This window comes from Mesoplodon mirus (genome assembly GCF_964341445.2).
Source record: "Mesoplodon mirus genome assembly, chromosome: 3".
In the NCBI taxonomy this organism is placed as follows: Eukaryota; Metazoa; Chordata; class Mammalia; order Artiodactyla; family Ziphiidae; genus Mesoplodon; species Mesoplodon mirus.
Genome location: NC_138978.1, coordinates 45,424,844 through 45,450,288, shown reverse-complemented (window position 1 = coordinate 45,450,288; position 25,445 = coordinate 45,424,844). Strand labels below are relative to the sequence as shown.

The 25,445-nt window shown below is 36.6% G+C and overlaps 1 protein-coding gene across 1 annotated transcript in view; it reads left to right on the top strand.

Moving 5' to 3' along the window:
- Nucleotides 1-25,445, top strand: part of FAF1 (Fas associated factor 1) — a 486,072-nt gene that overhangs the window by 147,228 nt on the left and 313,399 nt on the right. The window contains exon 3 of the mRNA XM_082614051.1: nucleotides 23,557-23,603. Coding sequence (XP_082470177.1) covers nucleotides 23,557-23,603 — 47 coding nt within the window. The remainder of the gene's footprint in view (nucleotides 1-23,556; nucleotides 23,604-25,445) is intronic.

The window sequence follows — 25,445 nt, the reverse complement described above, 5'->3', positions numbered from 1 at the left end:
CAGCAAGATCCTTTTGGACCCACCTCCTAGAGAAATGGAAATAAAAACAAAGATAAACAAATGGGACCTAATGAAACTTCAAAGCTTTTGCACAGCAAAGGAAACCATAAAGAAGACCAAAAGACAACCCTCAGAATGGGAGAAAATATTTGCAAATGAAGCAACTGACAAAGGATTAATCTCCAAAATTTATAAACAGCTCATGCAGCTCAATAGCAAAAAAACAAACAACCCGATCCAAAAATGGGCAGAAGACTTAAATAAGCATTTCTGCAAAGAAGATATACAGACTGCCAAGAAACACATGAAAGAATGCTCAACATCATTAATCATTAGAGAAATGCAAATCAAAACTACAATGAGATATCATCTCACACCAGTCAGAATGGCCATCATCAAGAAATCTAGAAACAATAAATGCTGGAGAGGGTGTGGAGAAAAGGAAACACTCTTGCACTGCTGGTGGGAATGTGAATTGGTACAGCCACTATGGAGAACAGTATGGAGGTTCCTTAAAAAACTAAAAATAGAACTACCATATGATCCAGCAATCCCACTACTAGGCATATACCCTGAGAAAACCATAATTCAAAAAGAGACATGTACCAAAATGTTCATTGCAGCTCTATTCACAATAGCCTGGAGCTAGAAACAACCTAGGTGTCCATCATCGGATGAATGGATAAAGAAGATGTGGCACATATATACAATGGAATATTACTGAGCCATAAAAAGAAACGAAACTGAGCTATTTGTAATGAGGTGGATAGACCTAGAGTCTGTCATACAGAGTGAAGTAAGTCAGAAAGAGAAAGACAAATACCGTATGCTAACACATATATATGGAATTCAAGAAAAAAAAATGTCATGAAGAACCTAGGGGTAAAACGGGAATAAAGACACAGACCTACTTGAGAATAGACTTGAGGATATGGGGAGGGGGAAGGGTAAGCTGTGACAAAGCGAAAGAGAGGCATGGACACATATACACTACCAAACGTAAGGTAGATAGATAGTGGGAAGCAGCCGCATAGCACAGGGAGATCAGCTCGGTGCTTTGTGACTGCCTGGACGGGTGGGATGGGGAGGGTGGGAGGGAGGGAGATGCATGAGGGAAGGGATGTGGGAACAGGTGTATATGTATGTCTGATTCACTTTGTTATAAAGCAGAAACTAATTTTAAAAAATAAATAAATATATAATTTTAAATTTTATGTTGGAGTATAATTGATTTACAGTTTTGTTAGTTTCAGTTGTACAGCAAAGTGATTCAGTTATACATATTCATGTGTCTATTCTTTTTCAAAGTCTTTTCCCATTTAGGTTATTACAGAATATTGAGCAGAGTCCTCTGTGCTACAGTAGGTCCTTTTTGGTTATCTATTCATTTGCTTTCTATCTCTCGTCATGCCCAGTGTTAAGATGGCACCATGTGGGAAAGTAGACAGAAAATGTGGCAAGAGGTCCTTTAGAGAGGGTTTGAGATCAAATGTTAGTCAAGTGATTTTGCAATCTCAGTGCTTTTTTTTTTGCATTACGCGGGCCTCTCACTGTTGTGGCCTCTCCCGTTGCTGAGCACGGGCTCCGGACGCGCAGGCTCAGCGGCCATGGCTCATGGGCCCAGCCGCTCCGCGGCATGTGGGTTCTTCCCGGACCTGGGCACGAACCCGTGTCCCCCGCATCGGCAGGCGGACTCGCAACCACTGCGCCACCAGGGAAGCCCTATCTCAGTGCTTTGATGTGAGACTGGAGAAGTCATAAAATTGTTAGTGTAATTAAAAAAAAAAAAGAACTAGAGGAAAAGATGACTGCATTTTTTATCTTTTAATATGTGCCAAAGATAGGGGAGATGGTGGCTACTTTTTTCAGCATGTTCAAGGAGCGTAATTGGTCATTTTGCAGTTTATGTTATTTGTATTTTCAGACTGTTGTTAAATGTTCAGATGTGCTCTGTTGCTGTTGTGACTAACATCTGTGTACCAGTTAGCAGATAAGGTGCCAAGGGTATATTTTGTCATCTTTTTGTATTGTTAAAAGGGTAGAGTGTGCATGAAACAAAATTATTTGTCTTGGTGTTTTGTATGGATTGTAGTTCAACAAACATCACAGAAATTCTTAAGGCCTGTACAAGTGTATTTGAATGTTTGATGGAATCATTTATAGCAATTCCACATTCCTGTAGAGAATTGTACTCTACACTCTTATTGATTAAGAAAAATCTTGGGTTATTACAGTTAAATCAATTCAGGATTATTAATTGCAGCTATTTATTCTGTATGGCCAGTATGTTTTCAGATGTTGAATAATTTTGCTATATTTTATGTATATAAAATAGTTATATTATTTATTTAGTTGGGAAGAGACAGCATTTGCCTTAGCTCAGTCTATTTGGCTAGATCTATTGATTTTCAGAGTTCTAATTATTAGGATTTATTTAAAAAATATTTTTAAACCACTGCAACCCCATCCCAACCAAGTGTAATAGTTCCAACCTTGCAAAAATATACCATATGATTAATTTGTGAAAGTCAAATAAACATCACTTTTACCCCTTAAGCTCCAATACTTGATATTATTTTGTTTTGAGGACTTCTTAGGTAAGCCATTAAATCATGTCAGGGAAAATGTAGATTTCCCTGTTGAAATTTGAAACCAAGAGAATATCACAGATTCTTGGCATTCGTCTAATTAGTTTGGGAATCAGTGATTCTTAAACTTCAGTGAACTAAAAATCACCTGGGGAGCTTGATACAGAGCCCTCCCTGCCTCACCTCCAGCCAAGTCTGCAGTTTTTATGAGCTTCTCTCAACATCTGGTTAAAACACTAAAGAGAATACCCCAGAAATGAAGGGTGTTGGTTCATTGTGTCATTCAGTCTGCAGTTGCCGTAAGTCCAAATCCCTACTTTTTGAGGTTCTGTTTCTCTTATTCACATATCCATCTCAGTACCTTACCCCTACTTCCTCTCTCAGTGTCATACTTATCAAAATGATCCCGTCTTGATACTTATTACAGATCCCTATGAAAAATGGCTTTAAGGAAAGGGTTTGAATAAATACAGGCTTTTAGAGATGACTGTGAGAACATGGTGGCACTATAATATTAGACATGGTGCCTAAAGACCTGATTTACAGCTCCATTCTAATATTTACTGTAAGAGCATGGCTAATTGGTTAAATTAACTGCTTTAATCCTCAGGTAATCATAATTATTTCACAAGGTTATTAAGATTAAACAAAATTACATATGGAAAGTTCCTAGCAATGTGCTTGTCAAATTGAATCCAATTTGATATTGAGTCCTGGATATGAAAAAGCATTCCAGTTACTGTTGCTGTATAATAAACTACTTGAAAACTTAGTGGCATAAAATAAGCAGCTTATTATGTTCACAGATTCCATGGATCAGAAATTTAAAAAGATTATGTTAGGAATAGCATGTCTGCTCCATGATTTCCAGAGCTTCAGCTGGGATGAGTCAAATGGTTTAGTGTGACTCATATGGTTGGGAGCTGGAATATCTGGGGCTAGACTGCTTCCAAGATGGTTTCATCACTCATGTGTCTGGAACCTGTGCTGGGATGACTACAAGGCTGAGCTCAGCTAGGACAGTAAACTGAATCGTCTCTACATGACCTCTCCATGTGGTGTGCACTTTTCTGACAGCTTGGGGCTACGTTCTGAAAGGGAGTTTCCCAAGAATGAACTTTTAAGGAAACCGTAGAAGCTCTATAGCCTTTTATTACCTAGTTTGAGAAGTCACGTAGTGTACTACTGCTGTACTTTGTTGGTCAAAGCAGTCACAAGCCTATGTAGATTTAAGAGCCCACTTTTTGATGGGAGTGTTATCCAAGAATTTGTGGCTAGTTTTAAAAACCTACAAAGAGTCATTGGAGATTTTACATCTAGTCCAGCTTCATTTCCTTTCCTGTTATCCTGTTAATTTAAGTGGATTTAACTTTATTGATATACATACATACATATATATATATATATATATATATATATATATATATATATATATATATATATTTATTGTTGTTGTGGTTGATTTCCCTGAAGAATCCCATAGGGATATATCAGTAGACTTTATGAAGTAAGCACCTTCACAGGTGCAAAGGTCAAAGGTTATGGAATCTTAGGTCTGGAAAGCACCCTAGAGATCTGTGATTGTTAATATTATGTGTCAACTTGGCTGGGCCACAGTGCCTAGATATTTGATCAAACATTATTCTGGATGTTTCTGTGAGAATGTTTTTGGTTGAGATTTATATTTAAATTGGTGAACATAGTAAAGCAGATTGCTCTCTATAATGTTGATAGGCCTCATCCAATCAGTTGAAGGCCTCTCCGGAGCAAGGGGAAGTCTGTAGTAGATGGCCTTCATACTTGAACTGCAACACTGGCTTTTCCCTAGGTCTCCAGCCTGCTGGTCCACCCTGCGGATTTTAGACTTGCCAGCCTCCATAATTGCATGAGCCAGTTCCTTAAAATTAATTTCTTTCTTCCTCTCTCTCTCTCTTTCTCTCTCCATCCTATTAATTCTCTTTCTCTGGAGAACTCTGAGTAACACAAGATCATTTAGCCCAACCCCTTTGTTTTTACAGATTTGGTAACATAAAGGCTCATAGAGAGAAAGAAATTGGCCAGGGTCAAAGATCAAGTTATTGAGAAAGCCATGACACGAACCCATCTCTTGATTTCCAATTCAACACTCTTATTACCTGACATAATACCTTGCCCAGAGCTATAAAACCAAATGGAAAAGCTCACCCTCTCCTACTTCAAATAAAAAATAAGCATATTGAGTCCTTTCCATATATCAGGTTCTGTCCTAAGTAGTTTGTATCCTTCTTTCTCATTAATTTTCACAACAGGCCTAGGAAATAAGTATTATTATTAGAATGTCTTTCATTTTGCATATTTGGAGGGCAAATGACTTGCCTAAGATGACACATACAGTCAACAATAGACCTGTTATCTGAATTTAGGTCTCTAAATCTGGAATTGGGATTAATTACTGTGCTGCATTCTCTGTATAAATTTCTTTTATTCCTGTTCCTTATTGATACTAAGCAATGAAGAAGAGATTTGGATTTAGTGAACTTTTGATTCTCATCAGCCTGGAGCCTTTTCCCTTCATTGGTTATTTATAAGCCCTTATCTTTTGTTAATACTGATTATTTCCTGAATGAAAATGTCTGGGCTGTTGTCTGACCATTGCTACCCAAGACATTCCCAAAGTGGACACATTACCATGAAATTATGTGCCATGGTCACATGTACATTCTCTGCTGCCACTAACTATTATTATCCCTCCTCCACCTTCCTGTTTCTCTTGCCTTCTATCTCTTCCTGTAGTACCAGTGGAAGGGAGCTAGGGGGAGAGGGTAGTGGTGTGGAGAAGAGTTTTTCATCTAGGTGGAAGTAAGCAGAGCATTGAGTTGCATATTACTTTCAGTTACATAAAGTTACGAAGGGAGCTTACTTGTTAGTTTGTAGGACTAAAAAAGGAAAAAATATAACCAACTTAATGATTTGACCTCCTTTAGCACTTTGATTTCTGAGTACTAATATTTAAAGTGTGCAAAGAAGATGGTAATCAGTCAGTAGAGGATCAACAATTAGGAATTGGGATTGGAAAGACCCTGGATTTTAGTAGTGCTTTCCTTGTACAAATTGGTCAGATTTACTGAGCTTGAGGTAATTGTCCTGCAGATCTGTTGTATAATAGATTGAAGACAATTTTGTTTGGTCATTCTTTTGTATATTTGGAGCACTGGATACACAGCTTTCCTATCTTCTAGAAAATCAGTCAGCTCTAAGTGCTATGATGAATGCAAAGAAGTAATACATTGTTCTTGCCTGTGGGAGCTTAGACTCTAATTGAGGACACAAAACACATAGCTGGGAGAAAAAGGATTAACATTATAAGTCAAAATATAATATGTGCTAAGTGAACGGCCCATAAAATAACTGTCTTCAAATAGATTTTGGCAATAAAAATTGAGAGAGTGTGAGAATGATTGAGAATGCCCAGGGTATGGGATAGAGACTTGCGTTGGGCCTCATGACTATTGACTGAAGTGGATGAGCTTAGCTTCTTTTAAAATAAATAATGAGGGTTTATTGTATATGTCTGAGTATGAGATGATTCTCATTTTCCCAATGATAAGATAATAAAAATATTTTAAAATAAATTAATTTATTTATTTATGGCTGTGTTGTGTCTTCATTGCTGCACGTGGGCTTTCTCTAGTTGCAGCGAGCAGGGGCTACTCTTCATTGTGGTGTGCGGGCTTCTCATTGTGGTGGCTTCTCTTGTTCCGGAACATGGGCTCCAGGCGCATGGGCTTTAGAAGTTGCAGCAGGTGGGCTCAGTAGTTGCGGCTCATGGGCTTAGTTGCTCTGCAGTATGTGGGATTTTCGGGACCAGGGCTCGAACCCATGTCCCCTGCATTGGCAGGCAGATTCTTAACCACTGTGCCACCAGGGAAGTCCCAATAAAATATTTTCGTTAGCCTGAATATATAAACTTTTTAAAGCTTGTATATGAAATAGTCATTAAGTTTAGCTTGTTAAGTTATACATATGTATTTTAAGTTAGATAATATAAACTATTACTTTAGAAATATTGCTTTTTAAAAACACTCATTTAGTGAAACATTATTCAAACCTTTCACATGCATTTTAAATGTTCGTGTCTTCCTCATTACTGGAAATAGTCTCTCAGTTTTCCAGAGCACGTGATCTTAATTTTTGCTTAAGTGATTTGAGATAGAGTGCTTAAAAAATCTGGATATGGTACTTTTTCTGGGAATTTTAATATCAAGCCACAAGAACTCATTTGCTATTCATGAGCTTTACAATGAAACCCTTTCAAGTAAGCTTTAATGGGCTTATTTATAATGACATCTAAAGTTTTAATTGTGAGCTAATACCTGCCCCCCCCCCCGCTAAATAAATATGAAATCTGTTGAATTTCTGCCATTCTTTTTAACTGACTCCATTTGGTAACCTGTTTTCAGTGTCCAAAACTAGTATTGTCTGAAGTTGTTTTAGGCTCTGTGTCTTTTCTAAACAGTTTTTTTTCTTCAAAAATAAAATACTGTAAAGACTCAACTATAGGGCAGTTTCCTCTTTTCTTTGGGATAGTTTTGGGAAAAGAATTTTGCCCTGTATTCAGTGTCATCATCTAAAATTGATCAAAGTATTACAAGTGAGCTAGTGAGTAAGGTGAAGAGGTAGTTGAAGTGGAATGGAGAGTCTAGTACAATGCTGTTCAATACAGAAACTACTAACCCCATGTAGGTATTTAAGTTTAAATAATTATGTAAATTATTAAATTATAATTCAATTCCTTGGTCACACTGGCCATACTTCAAGTGATCAGTAGCTATGTAGGGCTAGATCATGGTTATAATATCATACAGTGCTGATACAGAATATTTCCATCACTGCAGAAAGTTCTGTTGGGTAGCACTAGTCTAGAAGATGTTCTATAGCCTCAGGAATTCAGAGGTTTCTAGGAATAATCATATTGGTGGTAGTAGTCAGCCCCCTTTCCCCCCACCTTGCCCTCCAACTCAGCTGTCACCTTCCCTTCCTCCACATAGACATAGATCAGAGGTGGGTTGATTTCTCAGTTCCTAAAATAGACTTAGTGACCCAAGGAACTATAGTAAATATTAGTATTGCTAGTGTATTATAGAGATTTGTATTGTGTTGATCTGATACTCAAAGTACACCCTTTCCTCTATGTTGTTGTCAAGAAATAGACCTCAACTTGCTTTATGATGAAAAGAGCAGGACTTTTTGGACTCAGAGAGGCCTAAGTTTGAATGCTACTGTGTGTGATTTTGGATCAATCTCTTAATTTTCTAGAATGTCATTTTCCTCATCTGTTAACATGCTTGCTTCATAGAGTGAGGATTAAATGAGATAGGTAATGATGTGTAATTACTTTACATAATGCCTTGCACATGTCAGATGCTCCCTTTCCTCTTCATTCCTCTTAATGTTCCAAAAGACATCTAATAATGTAGATTTATTCACTTAACACTTTCACTCAGAAATTCACTGGAAAATATTTATTGAGCATTTACTATATGTAAAGTTCTCTTCTCAGTGCTAGGAAAATAACAGTTAACCAAAACAGATAAGACTTCCTGCCGTGATGGAGCTTATATTTTCATAATGGGGGACAGACAGTAAATAATATAAGTAAGTAACATTATATAATGTATCGGAAAATGATAATGCTAAGGAAAAAAAATAAAACAGGGAAGAAGGATGTGAACTATGTTGGGTGGTGGTCTGCAGTTTTTAGAAAAGGTGGACAGGTGACAGATTAAGACTTGGAGGAAGGGAATTAGCAAGTGAGCCATGTATCTGGGGGCAAGAACGTTTCAGGCAGGGGGAATAGTGACCACAAAAATCCTTACGTGAGAAATCAGGCCTGACATTTTTCCAGGAACATCAGGGAGACAAGTATGCCTCAGGAAAGGAGGAGGAGGAGAAGTTAGAAAGATTAGGGGAGTGAGGGAGGGAATAAGGAATCTTAAGGATGTTGTCTTTTTATACTAGAGAAAATATCAGTGGAAGATTTTGAGTAGAGCATTGACATGATCTAATAACTTTACTATTAAATAAGAATACACTAAAGGTGAGCAAGGGCAAAGCCAGGAAATCAACTAGGAGGCTGTTATAATAATGGAGGAGAGAGAAGATGGAGACTTGGACCAGAGTGATAGCAGTGAAATGTGATCAGAATCTGAATGTGTTTTAACATTTCAGCAATCAGAATTTGTTAATGAGTGGGGAAGGAGGGAATAGTGAGAGAAAGAGAGAGTCAAGGATAACTCTGAGGTTTTTGGTTGGACCAACTGGAAGAATGGAGTTGCCATTTATTAAGCTAGTGACACTTTATATATTCTTCTTAATGCTGTATTCTTATTTCTCCTCTTGGTTTCCCAAGGTTTGGGCTGTCTTGCCTGTTTGTTATCTACAATTCTTTGCACAGAGTAACTGCAATCTACTTTCCTGAATTAAATTGATTTTTAGATGAACATCAGTCTCAAAATAGAGGTAGCTGTATTCAGGACTGCTGATAACTAGGAAGAATGTTTTCCTTATGTTGCTGCTTATAATATAAAGCATATCTGGTTTGTTGGCTTTGCTCAACCAACTAAAAGTCTTCCCTTAATACTGTAGGATGTCTACCTCCATAAAGCCTTCAAAAGGCTAACCTTCAGACATTTCTGTTTCTTTTGTGCTTTAGCTTGCCAGTTGAATCTAGAAAAGGCAGATTAGTGGATTTCTCCCTTCCTTTTCCCACAGCTGTTGGATAGAGCAGAAGGCAGTTATTTTATAATAGGTGGAAGAGAGAGAGGTTGTGTAGGCCTTTATGTGATGCTGACCAGAGTCTAAGTACCATCCACTTGCCTAAGGAAGAGTAAAGAATCTAGGGAAAGAAAGTGACTGTACCAGAAACTACCTTTCTTGCATTTTGGTTTTAGTAAATGAGATCTTGGTTGTCAGTTCGTTTTGATCTTAGCTATGTGGTTCTCCCAGTTTGCTATTTGCTTTTTCATCTGTAGATATTTATTTGACAAGGGTGAGGCTCTCAGCTACCATTAGTAGTCTTAGGATCTCCCTCGTATTCCTTTGTCTTTAATTTGGTTTGCACCAGTCTTGATTCTGCATGTTGGGCTATTTTGATAGTGATATCTGCTTGGAAAGATTCAGTGAACTTTTTTTGCACTGACTAAAAACAAATTGTGGAATGGTTATATTTCTTAAATTGTTTTGCTTTCTGTTTTCTTCCCCTGAAAAAAAAATCAAATTAGCACTTATTAAAACCAAATATTTGCTATTAGGACCTGTTACAGGATTGCCAATTGGAATTCTTTTCTATTGCAAAAGTAAACAGCAAGATTAATAAAAAGAAATTTGAGTTTAGGGTTAGTTGTAGGGGATATTAAACTACTCGCTTCTACTTTAGTCTCATCATCTTATCTGTAACTGTTAGAGTATGTTGATGATGGTAGACCATTATTTAAATAGTGAAGAGAAAGAGGAAACATCTCCAGAAATAAGTTGTCTACAGTTGGTAAGTGTTATGAGTGGAAAATTTTCTTTTCTTTTTTTTTTTTTTGCGTTATGTGGGCCTCTCACTGCCGTGGCCTCCCCCGCCGCGGAGCACAGACTCCGGACGCGCAGGCCCAGTGGCCACGGCTCACGGGCCCAGCCGCTCCACGGCATGTGGGACCTTCCCAGACCAGGGCACGAACCCGTGTCCCCTGCATCGGCAGGCGGACTCCCAACCACTGCGCCACCAGGGAAGCCCCAAATTTTCTATTTTTAAGTAGTGTCCTTTCCTTGCCTTGAAAATTTTGTGATTAAAAACTATTTGTGATTTCAAACAAGGGTAGATCTCAGGATGACAACAGTTACAGTAAAGGCAGCTCACCTTTATTGGGTATGTTACTATGTATTGAACACCATTTAAGCATTTTATATATGTTAACAAGTTTCATAAAAACCCAATGTGCAAGTATCACCCCGCATTTTACTGTTGAGAGAACTGAGCCAGAGAGACATTAAGTGACTTTCTAAAGATTATGCAACTAGTAAATGATGGGGCTGGGATATACGGCTTTCTGGCTCAAGAACCCCCACTTTCAGCATATTTAATAACGTGAGTGAGTTTATGAAGAACCTATGCCTTTAGACATTAAGTAACTTCCAAAATAACAAAGGGTTCGGGGGAAATAATAGATTCTGTGTGTAATGGCAGACTAACAGACTTTATATGGGTCTCTAAAATGTGTGCTATAAACTCTCTATAGTTGTTCTCAAACTTTGTTGTGCATCAGAATCACTTGAGGAGTTTGTGTGTTGTGGGGGAAGATTTCTGGGCCTCATTTCAGACCATCTGAATTTGGATCATTGGGAGCAGGACTTTATATATCTGGATTTCTAGCCCAGCGTGAGGCAGATATTTATGCACCACTGATGTACAGCACATAACAAAACTGATTAAAACAAAAACACCATGTAATGGGGATGGATAATTATGTTGGCTAACGTTTGCAGAGTACTTTTCTTGTATTATCTCATTTAATCCTTATAACAGCCATATGAAATAAGTTGGTATTATTACCTCCACTTTATAGATGGGAAACTAAATCTTAGAGTAGTCAAGTTAACGTGACGAAAGTCACACAGGTAATAAATATATGATAGAACCGGGATTTGAAAACAGACTTAAACTACAGAACATAGAAATTGCCTTAATTGACCTAGTTAAATTTTAGTAGATCATAGGTCACAGAGAACTAAATACTGAGTATGAATTGTTACTGTAGTTTTTTTCTTTGCTTAAAAACAAAGATATAAAATTAATATATAGGGACTTCCCTGGTGGTCCAGTGGTTAGGACTTCACGCTTCCGATGCAGGGGGCCCAGGTTCCATCCCTGGTCTGGGAACTAAGATCCCACATGCCACACAGCCAAAAAATAAATAACTAAATAAAATAAAAATAAAATAAAATGAATATATAAAAATTAGTATTTGCATGCCATCTGCCTTTTATCCGTTTTCTATTAATGGCAATAAATTATCATACCTGGTGGATTCTCTAAGGCCAACATTTCAGTATTAACAACTTGGTTGATGCATATATGTAACTGTAACTGAGGTTTGTATTGAAGCTCAGGTGCCCATATATATCTCCTTCTACTTCTCTGATACTTCTGTTTAATATTTTCTCTGATATTTCCTACATGCTACGTAAATGTTGGCATTCCAAAGGTTCCATCAGTGAAGGCTTTTCTTTGTTCACGCTACCTCTCATTTTGGGTAAACTCAATCCACGCCTAAGACTTTTGCAAATACTTTTTAAAAACACTATTGAGATATAAGACACATAATATATACCATCTTAACCACTTTTAAGTATGCAGTTCAATAGTGTTAAATATATACACATTGTTGAGAAACAGATCTCTAGAACTTTTTCATTGTGCAAAACTGAAACTTTGTACCCATTAAACTATAAGCCCCCCTTTGCCCCCCAGCTCTTGGTAACCACCATTCTATGTACTTTCAGTTTCCATGAATTTGATTACTCTAGGTACCTTATATAAGTGGAATCATACAGTATTTGTTATTTTTTGGCTGGCTTATTTCACTTAGCACAATGTTCTCACGATTTATCCATACAGTGGCCCGTGACAATATTTCCTTCCTTTTTAAGGCTGCATAATATTTCATTGTTTGTATGTACCACTTTTTTTTAATCCATTACCATTGCTGGACATTTGGGTTGCTTCTACCTCTTAGTTATTGTGAATAATGTTGCTGTGAACGTGGGTATACAAATATCTTTTTTGAGACCCTGATTTTAATTATTTTAGATATATAACTAGAAGTGAGATTGCTGGATAAATTTGGTAGTTCTGTTTTCCCCCAATATGTTTAAAGTGAATGACTCATGACTCCAAACTCTGTATCTCGAACTCACACATTTTAAGATTCTTAACAATCTATTGGACATCTCTGTGTGAATGTCCCATGTATACTTTAAAATCAACATGCCTAAAACTGGAAGGCTCAAACCTCCCTATCCTCTGCAGCCTGTTCCTTTGCTCATGTTCTATGGCATTTTCATTTATTCACTTGTGTATTCAGTGTATATTAACTCACACCACCTAGGTACTAGGCCCTTTTGTTCATGATGAGGGCACATCAGTGAACAAAATAAAGTTATTTGGAGCTTATATTCTGGTCAGGAAAGACAGATAACAAACAAGGAGACAGTAGGGTTAAGGAAAACCTCTCTGAGATGACCGTTGAGTAGAAACCTGACTGAAGTGAGGGAGTGAGGTATGTGGTTATCTAAAGGAATAGCATTCCAGACAAAGGGAAGAATAAATTAAGGAGTTTAATGTGGGAGCATGCTTGGCTTGTGCAGGAAATTGTAAGGAAATCAGAACAACTCAGTGGGGTTAGTAGAAGATGATGTCAGAGAGAGAGAGAGAGAGAGAGAGAGAGAGAGCGAGAGCGAGAGAGAGCGAGAGAGCGAACAAGCAAGCTGGAGCCAGAATATGTAGTCTTATAAGGTCAGAATAAGGACTTTGACTTCGATTCTGATGATATGGGAAGGCATAACAGTATTTTGAGTAGGAAAAGGGTTTTATTTGGCTTGACATTTATAAGCATCATGCTGGCTGCTATGTGAATAGGGAGCAAGTGTGTGGGGCAAGGATGTTTGGAGACTATTGGAATACTACCCCAGAGGAAAGATGATGATTTAGACCAGGGTGGAAGCAGAGAAGGTTGGTGAGATTCTACATTTTGGACATAGAATAAAGAATTCGTCATAGATTGGATGTGGAGTATGTGAGAAAGAAGAATTGAGGATGACTACATGATTTTTGACTTGAGCAATGGAATCATTAGAATTGCATGCCATTTTTAATGATTGAGAGGACTGGGGCAGGAGCAGTCACCCAAGTCAGAAGCCTGGACGTCATTTCCAGCATTTTTTTCCTTTTCAATTCACACCTCGCAGTGCTACCCACATGATTTTCCTAAAAGGTAAATTTGAGTTGCAGCAGTTGCCTCCCCATTATCTTCAGATTAAGTAAAACTATTAATGCCTTTATCCTGCCTCTCATAATCTAACTCTTACTTAATTTTCCAGCCGGCCTCTCACTGCTTCCTGATGCAAACCATTGCTGAAGCCACACAGAACTACTTTTAGCTTCCTGGGTAGACTAAGTAGATTCATACATTGCACTTAAAAAAAAAAAAACCTCTTCCTGAATGCTCTCAGTCAAATTTCTTTTCCCTAGAAGAGCCTTGTTTTAATACTTGATTCAAATATCATCCTTTCTTCCCAGCTTTTCTCCGAACATTCACAGTACGTCCACTTTTTTGCCTTTAGAGTATCCTATATATTTCTCTATTGAAGTCCATAATAAATGGAGGAAAGAGTCATCAGCTTTGGAGTCATACAGTGGAGTACTTGAGAAAAATTTAGAGAAGAGTATCATAGTGATTAATGTGTTTGGAAAATAGGAATTTGAAGGTACATTTAGAAGAATTTAAATATAGTAGATTGTTGGAAATGGTCTGTTACAGATATGAAAAATTAAATAATTATTTATGAAAAATGATTTTCCTTTCTGCCCAGAAAGAAAGAGGGGGAAATGGTATTAAGCATCTTTTTGAGGCCTCATTGGCTTCTAGCCATAATCTCATGGTATTTCTTTAGTGTGGACACTTAAATCTATTGTTTCTTTGCTCCGTCACATCTGTAGCTGGGGAAATTTTCATCCCAAAAGAGATCTCTTTCTCATAGCTCACTTCGTTAACATCATATTAATGAGGTTTGTGAAATAATAGAGATTTATATTGGTCTGTCCTGGTTCCTGGCACAGAGCTTCTAAAACCCTTGTAATTTCCTAAGTGATAAGAGTAGCATTTTTTGTTTTAATATTTGGTCTTTGACCCTGGTTGCTGACAAAGAGCTCCCAGATCCCTTGGAACTTCCTGGGTGATAGGTGTGTCTTTTGTTTTAATGAGGAGACTCTTGGGCTTGTGAATAACTTCAGGAAAGGGGCCAGTCACCAGAAAGACCAAGCCATGATTAGAAGCTTGGAAATTTCAGTTCCACCTCCTATCCTCTAGGAAGGGGAGGGGGCTGGAGATTGAGTTAATGATCGATCATGCCTACATGTTGAAGCATTTGTAAAAATACCAGTAGTACAGGTTGGGGGAGCTTCTGGGCTGGTGAACACATAGGAGGGTAGCATGCCTGGAGAGAGCATGAAGCTCTGTGCCCCTTCCCACATACCTCACCCTATTCATCTCTTCCATCTGCTGTTCTTGAGTTATATCCTTTTATAATAAGCTGGTAATCTAGTAAGTAAAATGTTTTCCTGAGTTATATGAGCCAGTCTAGCAAATTAATCGAATTGGGGAGAGGGTTGTGGAAATCTCTGATTTATAGCTGGTTGGTCAGAAGCACAGGTGACAACCTGAACTTGCGATTAGCATCTGAAATAGCAACTGTCTTGTGGGACTGAGCCCTTAACTTGTGGGATCTGATTCTATCTCTAGGAAGATAGTGTCAGAATTGAGTTAAGTTACAAGGACACCTACCTGGTGTTACAGAATTGCTTGATGTGTGGAAAACCCACACATATGGTGTCAGAAATGAAGTAGAGTTGTAGTAGACTGTGGTGCGTTCTTTCCCCATACAAGGTCAAAGGTGAAAATTCCACAATTCACAGCTGTAAGATGATGGTCTCTTTCAGAATTTCTCATTGACCCAATTTATGGCAAAAACATGAGAGGAGGATGATTCTGTCTTATTCACAACTGTTTTTTCCTCAGTACTTAGAATAGTTCCACGTTAGTAATTAAATATTTGTTGAATGGGTTATAATGGTAGAATGAATGAATGAATGCAGTATTCGAATGCATGAATAAGAGAATGATTGCTGTGTCAGTACAACACAATGAAAAGTCATTGAGAAAAAGGTGGTGTGAGTCAGTTAAATTTTCTTGGAGAAAATGATTCAAGTCTGGGTCTTGAGCTCTACTAGTACACAGTAAGCATTCCTTCCTTTGTGATCCCATACTGTTTCTCATGCTGGATTGAAATTGTTTCTGTAACTGCTCAACTTGGGAGGAATGTGTCTTGTCATCCTGTATTCCCTCCAGTGTCTAAAACACTGCCTTGATTATGGAGAAGAGAAAGCCTGGGTTTTGTTGGAAGAATTCACTTGATGGCAAGATCAGAGTTGTAAATGCTAAAATACTAGTACTTTGTGGGTTTGACACCTATTATTTAGATTTTTTTTTTTTTTTTGCTGTACGCGGGCCTCTCACTGTTGTGGCCCCTCCCGTTGCGGAGCACAGGCTCCGGACGCACAGGCTCAGCGGCCATGGCTCACGGGCCCAGCCGCTCCGCGGCATATGGGATCCTCCCAGACCGGGGCACGAACCCGTATCCCCTGCATCGGCAGGCGGACTCTCAACCACTGCGCCACCAGGGAGGCCCTATTTAGATATTTTGAAAATACTTGAAATCTGACATACCATAGAGTAATGATTTCAAATTAAACAAAAGTGCACAAATTTAGAAAGCATTTTTCTATACTTTAAATATTTTCAAGAGATAGAAACAATGCTAATATTCTAATCATAATTATTCTAGTTCACAGGCTTTCTAAATATGTGGAACATGCAGAGTTGCCTATACTATTCTATCTAGTAATAATATATATATATATGATTATATATAATGAAAATGTATTTGTCATTTCTATTTTCATAAATTTTAAAATTTAACAGGTTTTCTTTCTCTACTTGTTTATAAATTCTTATATTTGAAATGTATTAAGTGTTTAGTTTCACTGATCTGCAATCAGTAATTAATTTAGAGATTGACCAGCTGAGGAGACTGCTATAAGAATTAAGCTAATGATAATGCTATGACATAATTGTTGAAGACTGGAAAAATGGTGGTCTGTTAGTAACTTAACGTGTATTGTGTTGAGTTTGTCATGTAACCTCATCTAATCTTGGTTTATCAGTCTTTGAATACAAAGTAGAATTTGGGAGGGAGGATAGGAAGCAGGGTTTATTGGAAGGTTGCTGAGAAGCTCACACATTTGAAAGAAAGCTTGAACAACCAAACCAAGTCTTAGGAAAACCAGTAAGCCGAGTTGCTCTGTCAGAAACTTACCACTGAGCGCCGTTGTCAGGACACATCTTCAACTAGTCAGTCACTCGTTCAAGAGCCACATTCCCAGGAGAGCCTGATTGGTCTAGATTGAGTCACCATGATTAGTATATTTTCAGTATCACATGGGATGAGGCAGGAGTAGTAGTTCTCCAAAAGAAACACATGATCTATATCAAAAGGAAAGAGGGAAGTGATGATGGGCTGGTACAAACCACAGATGGGGCACAATAATAGCTAATGGGACAATATATGCATCTGAGATTGCATTTTTCTAGTGTTTCATGAAACTGAATTAAACCGGAGTTTTAGTGTTCTTTTGTTAAATCAACTTTGTCAATGACTAATTTATATATGTATACAGATTTTAATTGTATACAACTCTATGAGTTTTGATACATGTACACATTGTGTATGTATACATTGTGTACCAGTCCCCCTCCCTTCAAGATTTCCATCGTATTAGAAAATTTGTTCTCTTTTCCTGTCAGTAACCCTCAACGCTGCTGCAGGCAATCATTGATCTGATTTATATTGCCACATTTTGGTAGTTTTGTCTGTTCTAAAACTTCATATAAATGGAATCATATACTATGCAATCTATTGTGTCTGGCATTGTTTACTCAACATAATATTTGAGGTTCATCCATATTGTTGCATGTATCAGAAATTCATTTTTATTATTGAATAACAGTCCTTTGTGTGAATATGCCACAGTCTTGTTTATTCATTGGTTGATGGATATTTTGGTTGTATCTAGTGTTTTGGTATTATGAATAAAGTGTCTATGAATATTTATATACTAGTCTTCAGTGGACATATGTTTTTATTTCTCTTGGGTAAATTCCTAAGAGTGGAATTGTGGTACTATATGTTAAGTGTTTGTTTAACTTTACATAAAACTATCAAACTGTTTCCAAAGTGGTTGTGCCATTTTACATTCCCATCAGCAATGTGTGAGAGTTCTAGTTCTCCAAATCCTCACCATCATTTGGTGGTGTTAGTCTTTTTAATTTCAACCACTTTAGTGTGTTTGAAGCAGATTTCTTTGTGGTTCTCTTTTTAAAAATTAACTTTATTGATAATAAAATGAACCCCTTTTAAGTGTACAATTTGATGAGTTTCAACAGATGTAAGTACCTACATTACTACCACCACCACAGTCATTATCCCTAAATTTCCCTATTGTCCCTTCCATACCATTCCCCACTGATCCTAAGGAATCCTTTATCTATCTGCCTTCTTTAACTAGAGATTAAAATAGTCTTTCCTAGAGTAACACATACCTGAAATCATATAGTATTTTCTCGTGTCTGACTTCATTCATTTAGCATAATGTTTTTGAGATGTACCCATGTAGTTGAATGTATCTGTAGTATGTTCCTTTTTATTGCTGAGTAGTGTTCCATTGCACCCAGACACTGTGGTACACCCAAAACAACATTTACCTGTTGTTGGGCATTTGGGCTGCTTCTAGTTATTGGGTATTGTGATTAAAGCTGCCATGAACATTAGTATACAAGTCTTTGGGAAATATGTTTTAATTTCTTTTAGATAAATACTTAAAAGTAATATTGCTAGGTTATATGTTTACCTTTATATATAAAACAGTTTTGAAAGTGATTGTACAATATATGAGACTTTCTGTTGTTCAGTGTTATTGCCAAAACTTGTATCATCCTATTTAATTTTAGCCATTTTATTAGGTATGTGGTGGTCTCTTATCATGGTTTTAATTTGCATTTCTATGATGACTATTTAATGGGAACAGCTTTTTATATGCTTATTGGCTATTCATATATCTTTTTTTGAAAAGTTTCTGTTCAAATCTTTTGCCCATTTTCTTACTGACTTGTTTGTCATCTTATTGAGTTACAAGAATTCTTTTTATATTCTGAATATAAATCCCTTCTTGGACATTTATACATAGCAAATACTTTTCCCAGTCCATGACTTACCTTTTCATTTTCTTAGAGGTGTCTTTCAAAGAGCAAATTTTGAAATTCGTCATTTTTTTCTTTCATCTTTTGCCTAGCCAGTGTTGTCACGATTTCCCACTGTGTTTTCTTGGTGTCCTCATTTGTAAAATGAGGGGGTAATATGAGAGTTAAATGATCTAATATGAGTAAAGCACCTAGAGAATACATAGCACCTAGTAAAAACTATATAATGTTAGCTACCTTTATTGTTACTACAACTCCTTTACTCAGAAGTTATCATTGAAGTTTTTGGATGCTGTCTGTACATCCCTGTCTCTTCTCCCTCCCCTCTCAAGATATCTCATTGGCATTTTCTTTAGGGGTCATTTGTTTAAAAATATAAAAAGACCAAAGCCAAGATTTTCTATATGTGTAGGGGATGATTTATATTAGATGATGTAGCTTTCAAATTTTATTTATTTATTTATTTATTTATTTATGATGCTGTAGTTTTATAATCTACCAGTTTGCCATTTCCCTTCCCCCAAAAGGTCTAAAGCCCACCATGAGTGTCATGGTTTTCTCCTTCTGTTAAGGCTGAAGATAAGAATATTTCTTACAGCCACCTCTGACCTTGACTTCCACTATACTTTAAACATACCTCACATGTCTTCCAGTGGACTCTGAGAAATAACGATTAGAGGGTGTTGTCAAGTTTTGCTAAAGAGAACTTAGAGGCTGGGATTCTAATTGTGGTAAATTAACTGATTAAAAATGTCATGGACATAATTAGCATAAAAGCAATAATAGTTATACCAAAATGGATTTTCATACTACCATAAACTAGGTCAAGGCAAGATACTGTTTTTTAAATATGTTGCAGTCTGCTGAAGATCCACTGTAGTGTGTTTGAGTCGGTCCCAGAAATAGAAATATTGTGTTTATTCTCTGTTTCTTTGGCCAAATATTTAATCATTCCCTATTATTATATTCCTGTTTGTAGAATGAGAGATATAATATCTTCCTAGCCAAAAAAGAAAAACAAAAAAACAAAAACAAATTAACAATGGGATTATTTACATTTAGCGAATGATAACGTGGTTCTTATGTGATCAGTATCATTTCTAGTCTATAATCTAGGTTTTTCTAAATCTAATCCCTTTTCTAAAGGTATCCCCTCTATCTGTGCTCTCCTGAGCCCTAGATCAGGTACCAGGCATACCCAAAGTCTAGCATGGTGCCTGGCAATGAATAGGCCTTTGGTAAGTTTGTTGAACCAAACTTTTAATTTTACCCTTTATTTCTTGAGTCTTTATTGTTTCCCTTTCCATGAATTCTCTTTGAACTCAAGAAATCACTATTCTTTAAAAAAAAAAAAAAAAAGGAAAACAAAAACTTATCGAAGCCATTCTTCTTGCAGGTCCTATCTTTATACTTTTCATATTGTTTCAAGAATCAGTTTTACTTACTTTCTTATTTCCCTTGTATTTCTTAGCCTTTTATGATATAGTTTTTGCTAAAACTGTTTTCAAATATGTCTAACAGTCTCTTCTTAGGCCTCATTATATTAGACTATTTTCACATTTTTTATTTTGTCTAATCCCTCCTTACAGTACCTTCATTGCCTCTCTATGACATATTCCTGGTCCTTCCCTTTCTATCTAACCCTTCCATTTTTATTGTTTTGTTTTGTTTCTAGCTTTCTCTTCTCTTTTTTTTACATATATGAATTCCCCAAGATTCTTTGTCTCACTTTTCTTCACCAGAGAGTAAAAGAGGGAGGGAATTAAAGTATTTCTAGGGCTTCAAATAAGCAGGTGTTTTACTTAATCTGGCTCTGATTTTTAAAATTACTTTTTGTCTCCTTTTGGATATTACCTGAACTTCTCATAGTAAAATTAATTGTTGAATGGATTTTTTTCCATGCTAGAAGACATGCTATGTTATGTCCATTAATATATCTGGTACATAGTTGGCAATTACAGTCATTCCTCGGTATCCGTGAGGGATCTCTTCCCGCTGCCCCTGGGGATACCAAAGTCCACAGATGCTCAAGCTCAAGTCTCCGAGTGGTTCTGCATCCTCGAATTTAGCTAACTGTGGATTGTAGTACCGTCGAATGTATTTATTGCAAACAACAACAACAAACCAAATATTAGTGGACCTGTGTGTGGTTCAAACCTGTGTAGTTCAAGGGTCAACTGCAGTACATATTTGTGAAGTCAACAAATGATATCCTACTATTACCTCAAAGTTAACATTGTTCAAAGTCGAATTCATCTGAAATTTTCCTTTGCTTCTACATCTACCCATTATTCAGTGTCCATATCAAATGCTGTCCCTTTTCTGAAACTTTCCTTAATCCTCACAGTCAAAAAGCACTCTCCCTATCCTATATTTCTTTAGCAAATCATACTTTTATTGTATCTTCATTCTGAATTACATTTTACTTATTTATGTACAGTTTATTATGTACATAAGGTTGAGGTCAGGGATTAACATTCTATCCCAAAGCAAATACATTATTTAAAATAATATAAGATCTTAGAAGAGGAAAAGGGTTGAAAGTGAAGGCGTGGGGACTTCCTTGGTGGTCCAGTGGGTAAGACTATGCACTCCCAATGTGGGGGGCCTGGGTTCGATCCCTGGTCGGGGAACTAGATCCCGCATGCATGCCGCAACTAAGAGTGCACGTGCTGCAACTAAGGAGTCCAAAACTAAGAGTCCGCATGCCGCAACTAAGACATGGCACAGCCAAAATAAATAAATAAATAAATATTTAAAAAAGAAAGTGGAGGTGTGTCCTGGTACCTTCTGAATAGTATTGCCCCCTTCCCCATCTTGCTACTTTTCATTTACCCTTCAGTCTTAGTTGAGACATTATTTCATCCAGGAAGCTTTCTGTGAGCCTTAAGCAAGTCTCCACTGTGCTGCTTTTCTTTGTACTCCTCTAGCATCATTCATTTAGCAAGTGATTATTGAGTGCCTTTTATATACTGGCATTGTGCCAGGCAGCAGGAATAAAGTGGTGAACAAAATTAATATCATCTCTTGTATCATGGAGACTACAGTCTAGTGAGAAAGGCAGACATAAAACAAATAATCACTAAGTAAGTAATTATCAATTGCTATGAAGAAAAAGTACAGGGTTCTTTGTGAGAGTGAACCTATTGGGGGGGTGTTGATCGGAGAAGAGTTTTTGGAAAAAGTATATCTAACAAAAACATCAATTATGATGATTGAGATTCAGCCAGACAAAGAATAGGGAAAAGGGCATTCCATGCAGATATAGTATCTTAAAAGGCCCTAAGAAATAAACAAAAAACTTGATGCCTTTAAGGAACAAAAAGGCAGGGCCATTTTGGCTGAAAATGTAGTATTTACTCATACAGATGAGGAAACTGAGGCTCAGGGAGGTTCAATGAGTATAGAATATATACTAAGGTCATCAAAGTAATAAATGGGAGAATCTAGATTGAAATTTTGGACTTTATAAATTCTTAGTGTTCTTTCCATTATACCTTGGCATTCCCTAGTGAAAATTTGAACAAAATCTTTCCAAACTCTGGTATTTTGTTTCTTTTCCAACATCATAGAATATTCTCTGACCATTTTCTATTTTTTAACAAAGAAGATATTTGTATGTGGAACCATTGCCGTCAACAGAAAAGGGATAATTGACCTGGCACCAGGCAGGGATGCTTCTATTGAATTTGTGGCTTTGAAAACTGATTTTAGCATTTCCTTGACTCTAAGGATTTCTGAGCCTCCAGAGTTGTCAGGGTTCTGTGGTATCCACTGTCTTTAATAATCTGTGGATTTCTTTGATTTTTGCCAGTGAAGCGTTAAAACTTTCAAAATTCATAGCAAGTATCTTACACTCTACTTTGTTTCCATTCAACAGTATAACTTTGTAAACTTGACCTACCTCTGGCAAAAATTTAAGTTAACATTTCACAAAATACACAAACTCCTTTTTGCAGTTGATCTCCACACAGCTGATAAAACATCCAAGTGTTAGCTTCCCCCCTCCTCCCATTTTGATGTGGATGTGGATGGGAAAGGGGAGGGAAGAAGTTGTTACGATGCAAAGGCAAAGTTGGAAGAGTCATTATTTTCCTCCAGAGAATCTTCTTTATTACACTGTAATGACGTACCACAATCCAGGAAGTAACAAGCGTGTTTGCTTAGTAGCCTTCAAAAATGTCCAAATCATGGCACATGTGTTTACCTGTATTCTAGGTAATTGGTGACTTGTTAGCTTAGAGACCAATTTCAGGAATGTTTTATTTAAGGAGACTCCCCCAGGGATGCTCATGCTCCTTTTGTAACCTGATGTAATTGTGGTGTGTTTATCAAAGACCTTTTGATACATTTTTTCCTTCTAAGTATTCTTTTCTTTAAGAATAATGATTGTAACAAAACACAATGAATTTAATTCCTGAGTTAATTTTAAAATTCATATTGGCATTTTTCATTTGTGATTTTATATCTTGCTTCTCTCAATCTGAGGAAGGAAATAATGTTAAAAGATTACTTTAAGGTACTGATTTTACTTGTTCTAACACCCTTAAACATTGGTTCTGTGGGTGTTTTGCTTGAATGAGGACCGTGGAATTAAGCTTTTTATGACTCAAGATTTGGAGATATTAGATGCCAAATGTATGTTTTTTAAATTATCTAAAACATAGTTTTATTATAGAGAGGGAGAAAAACATTTAATGGAGAATATTTTTTATCACTAAGGAAACACTTATTATTTTGTTTAAAATTTCAAAGTATACTTATTTTCCTTTACAGTGTTTTCCACCCCACTCCACTCCACCCCTGAGCATTTTTCTGTTTCTTTAAATGTCTTCTCTGTTTTTTGTTTGCAGGCAGCTATCAATGGTGTAATACCCCAGGAAAATGGCATTCTGAGAAGGTATGTTATAAGGTACTTAGTAGTAAAATGAGAATTTAGCAAAGCAAAAAAGAGACAGTTGTTAATTTTTTTGGTTTCACTTTTTGATAGAGCACTTTGTGATGATCTTTGATGTATAAGTTCATTAATACAGTTATTCTCCTTTCAGACATTTTTATTAGTCATATTAATTTCCTAAAGTCTCCAGTGTCTAAATGTATAATGTTATTTCAGATTGGGTGATACCACTTTTAAATGTGATTTTATTTTATTTTTAAGGAAACTTTTCAAGGTCATCTTCTAATTCATAAGATGGAAGGAACTGAATCCTTTAAACTGTTAGTAGTGAGAAAATGAGACATGTCTCAGGAACTCCAGAGCATGGTTATCATCTAACTATACAGGCTTTATCTTCAACCTTACTAATTCTTTTTTTTTTCCTCCCTTTGGTTTCTAAATTAAATTTATGTTAATTTGCAACAATTTGAGTAAGTCCTTAATAATGAAACTTCCCAGAGCACTGAGCTGTTTTACCTGAAGTATACGGTGTTAACATGTGGAATAGTCTTCCTGGTTTTGTGTCATTGCCAGAAGGTAAAATTGGAAGATGATGCCAAGAGAACTATAGTAATTACAAAATAATTCCTTAAATTAAAAATAAATTCATAACTTTTCTTAAAATTGGAGACTGGTTCTGGATTAAAAGAGCACATTATAAAGCCATAGGAGGTAAAACCATTCTCCCTTACAAGTGTGGTTTAATTACTTGATATGCCCCCCCGTCCCCCCCGCAGTTCAAACTTTGGCTTGAATTTTGGTGGCTGGGATTTCTAAGTCACTGAAGCATGATCTGCTAAGTGCAGATGAGGCAAACAGAAACAGCAGACTACGAATGAGGTTGTTTTGGAGAGGAAGAAAAGTGCTGTTGCAAAAACATCAAAAAATTTACCATGAACTGCAAAATGTGCTGTACTTTATAGGAAACTGTGTATATTTAGAAAGGAAGAAAAATTCTGTTTGGTACCTACCACCCTTAGTGATTAATGGTTTTTAGGTGAAAGCAATGATAAACAGACCTATTCTCCACTTTTTCTTTTTTGAAAACTGCCAGAATTTCATCCAGAGTAAATGTGGCTGATTTCCAGAGTCTGTACCAAATTTTCTGTGTTGGTTTGTTTTTTGTTTTGTTTTGTTTTTTTGGTCAGAAGCATTCAGTTCTATTGAAGACCTTGTCTAGAAAGCAAGCCAGATGATTACAAAAACTTCCTTCAAGATTATTTTTTTCCTTGCTTTAGAAGGTTTTAGACTGCTAAATATGGCTCCAGTTTTATTCTTGAGTAAATGTTATTCCACTTTTTGTGCTCAAATTTTTGCTTGCTAAAAACCCTTGTGGATTCAGCTGCTAGGTTCTGAGTACATAATTGGATGTATCTTACAATTAATAGTATTTGCTATGGGTGAACTGTAGAAATTCCCTCATCCCTGGAAACATCCCATCTCTCCTGTCACAGAAGATACTTTTTGGTTAATATATTTTATAGCTAGAGATTCAGTAGGGAATTGATTTCTAATAAGGTTACTATAATATTTGGGGTTTAACTTTCATCAGAATGGGTTTTTGTTTGTTTTGTTTGCTTGGTAAAGGAATGAATCATATGTCCACAAAAGAAAGTAATAGTTTTCAACTATTTCCTTCCTAACTTTGTTCTTTAGTTTTGAAATCACCGTGGATTTGACAGAACTGAAAATTACTCTTATATGTCTACTGACCAGAAAGGAAAGAGGGCTCTTTGTACTTTCTCATAGATTTAACACTGAAAGTGGAAGACACAATGCTGGGAATGGTATATGTAGGCAGTTTAA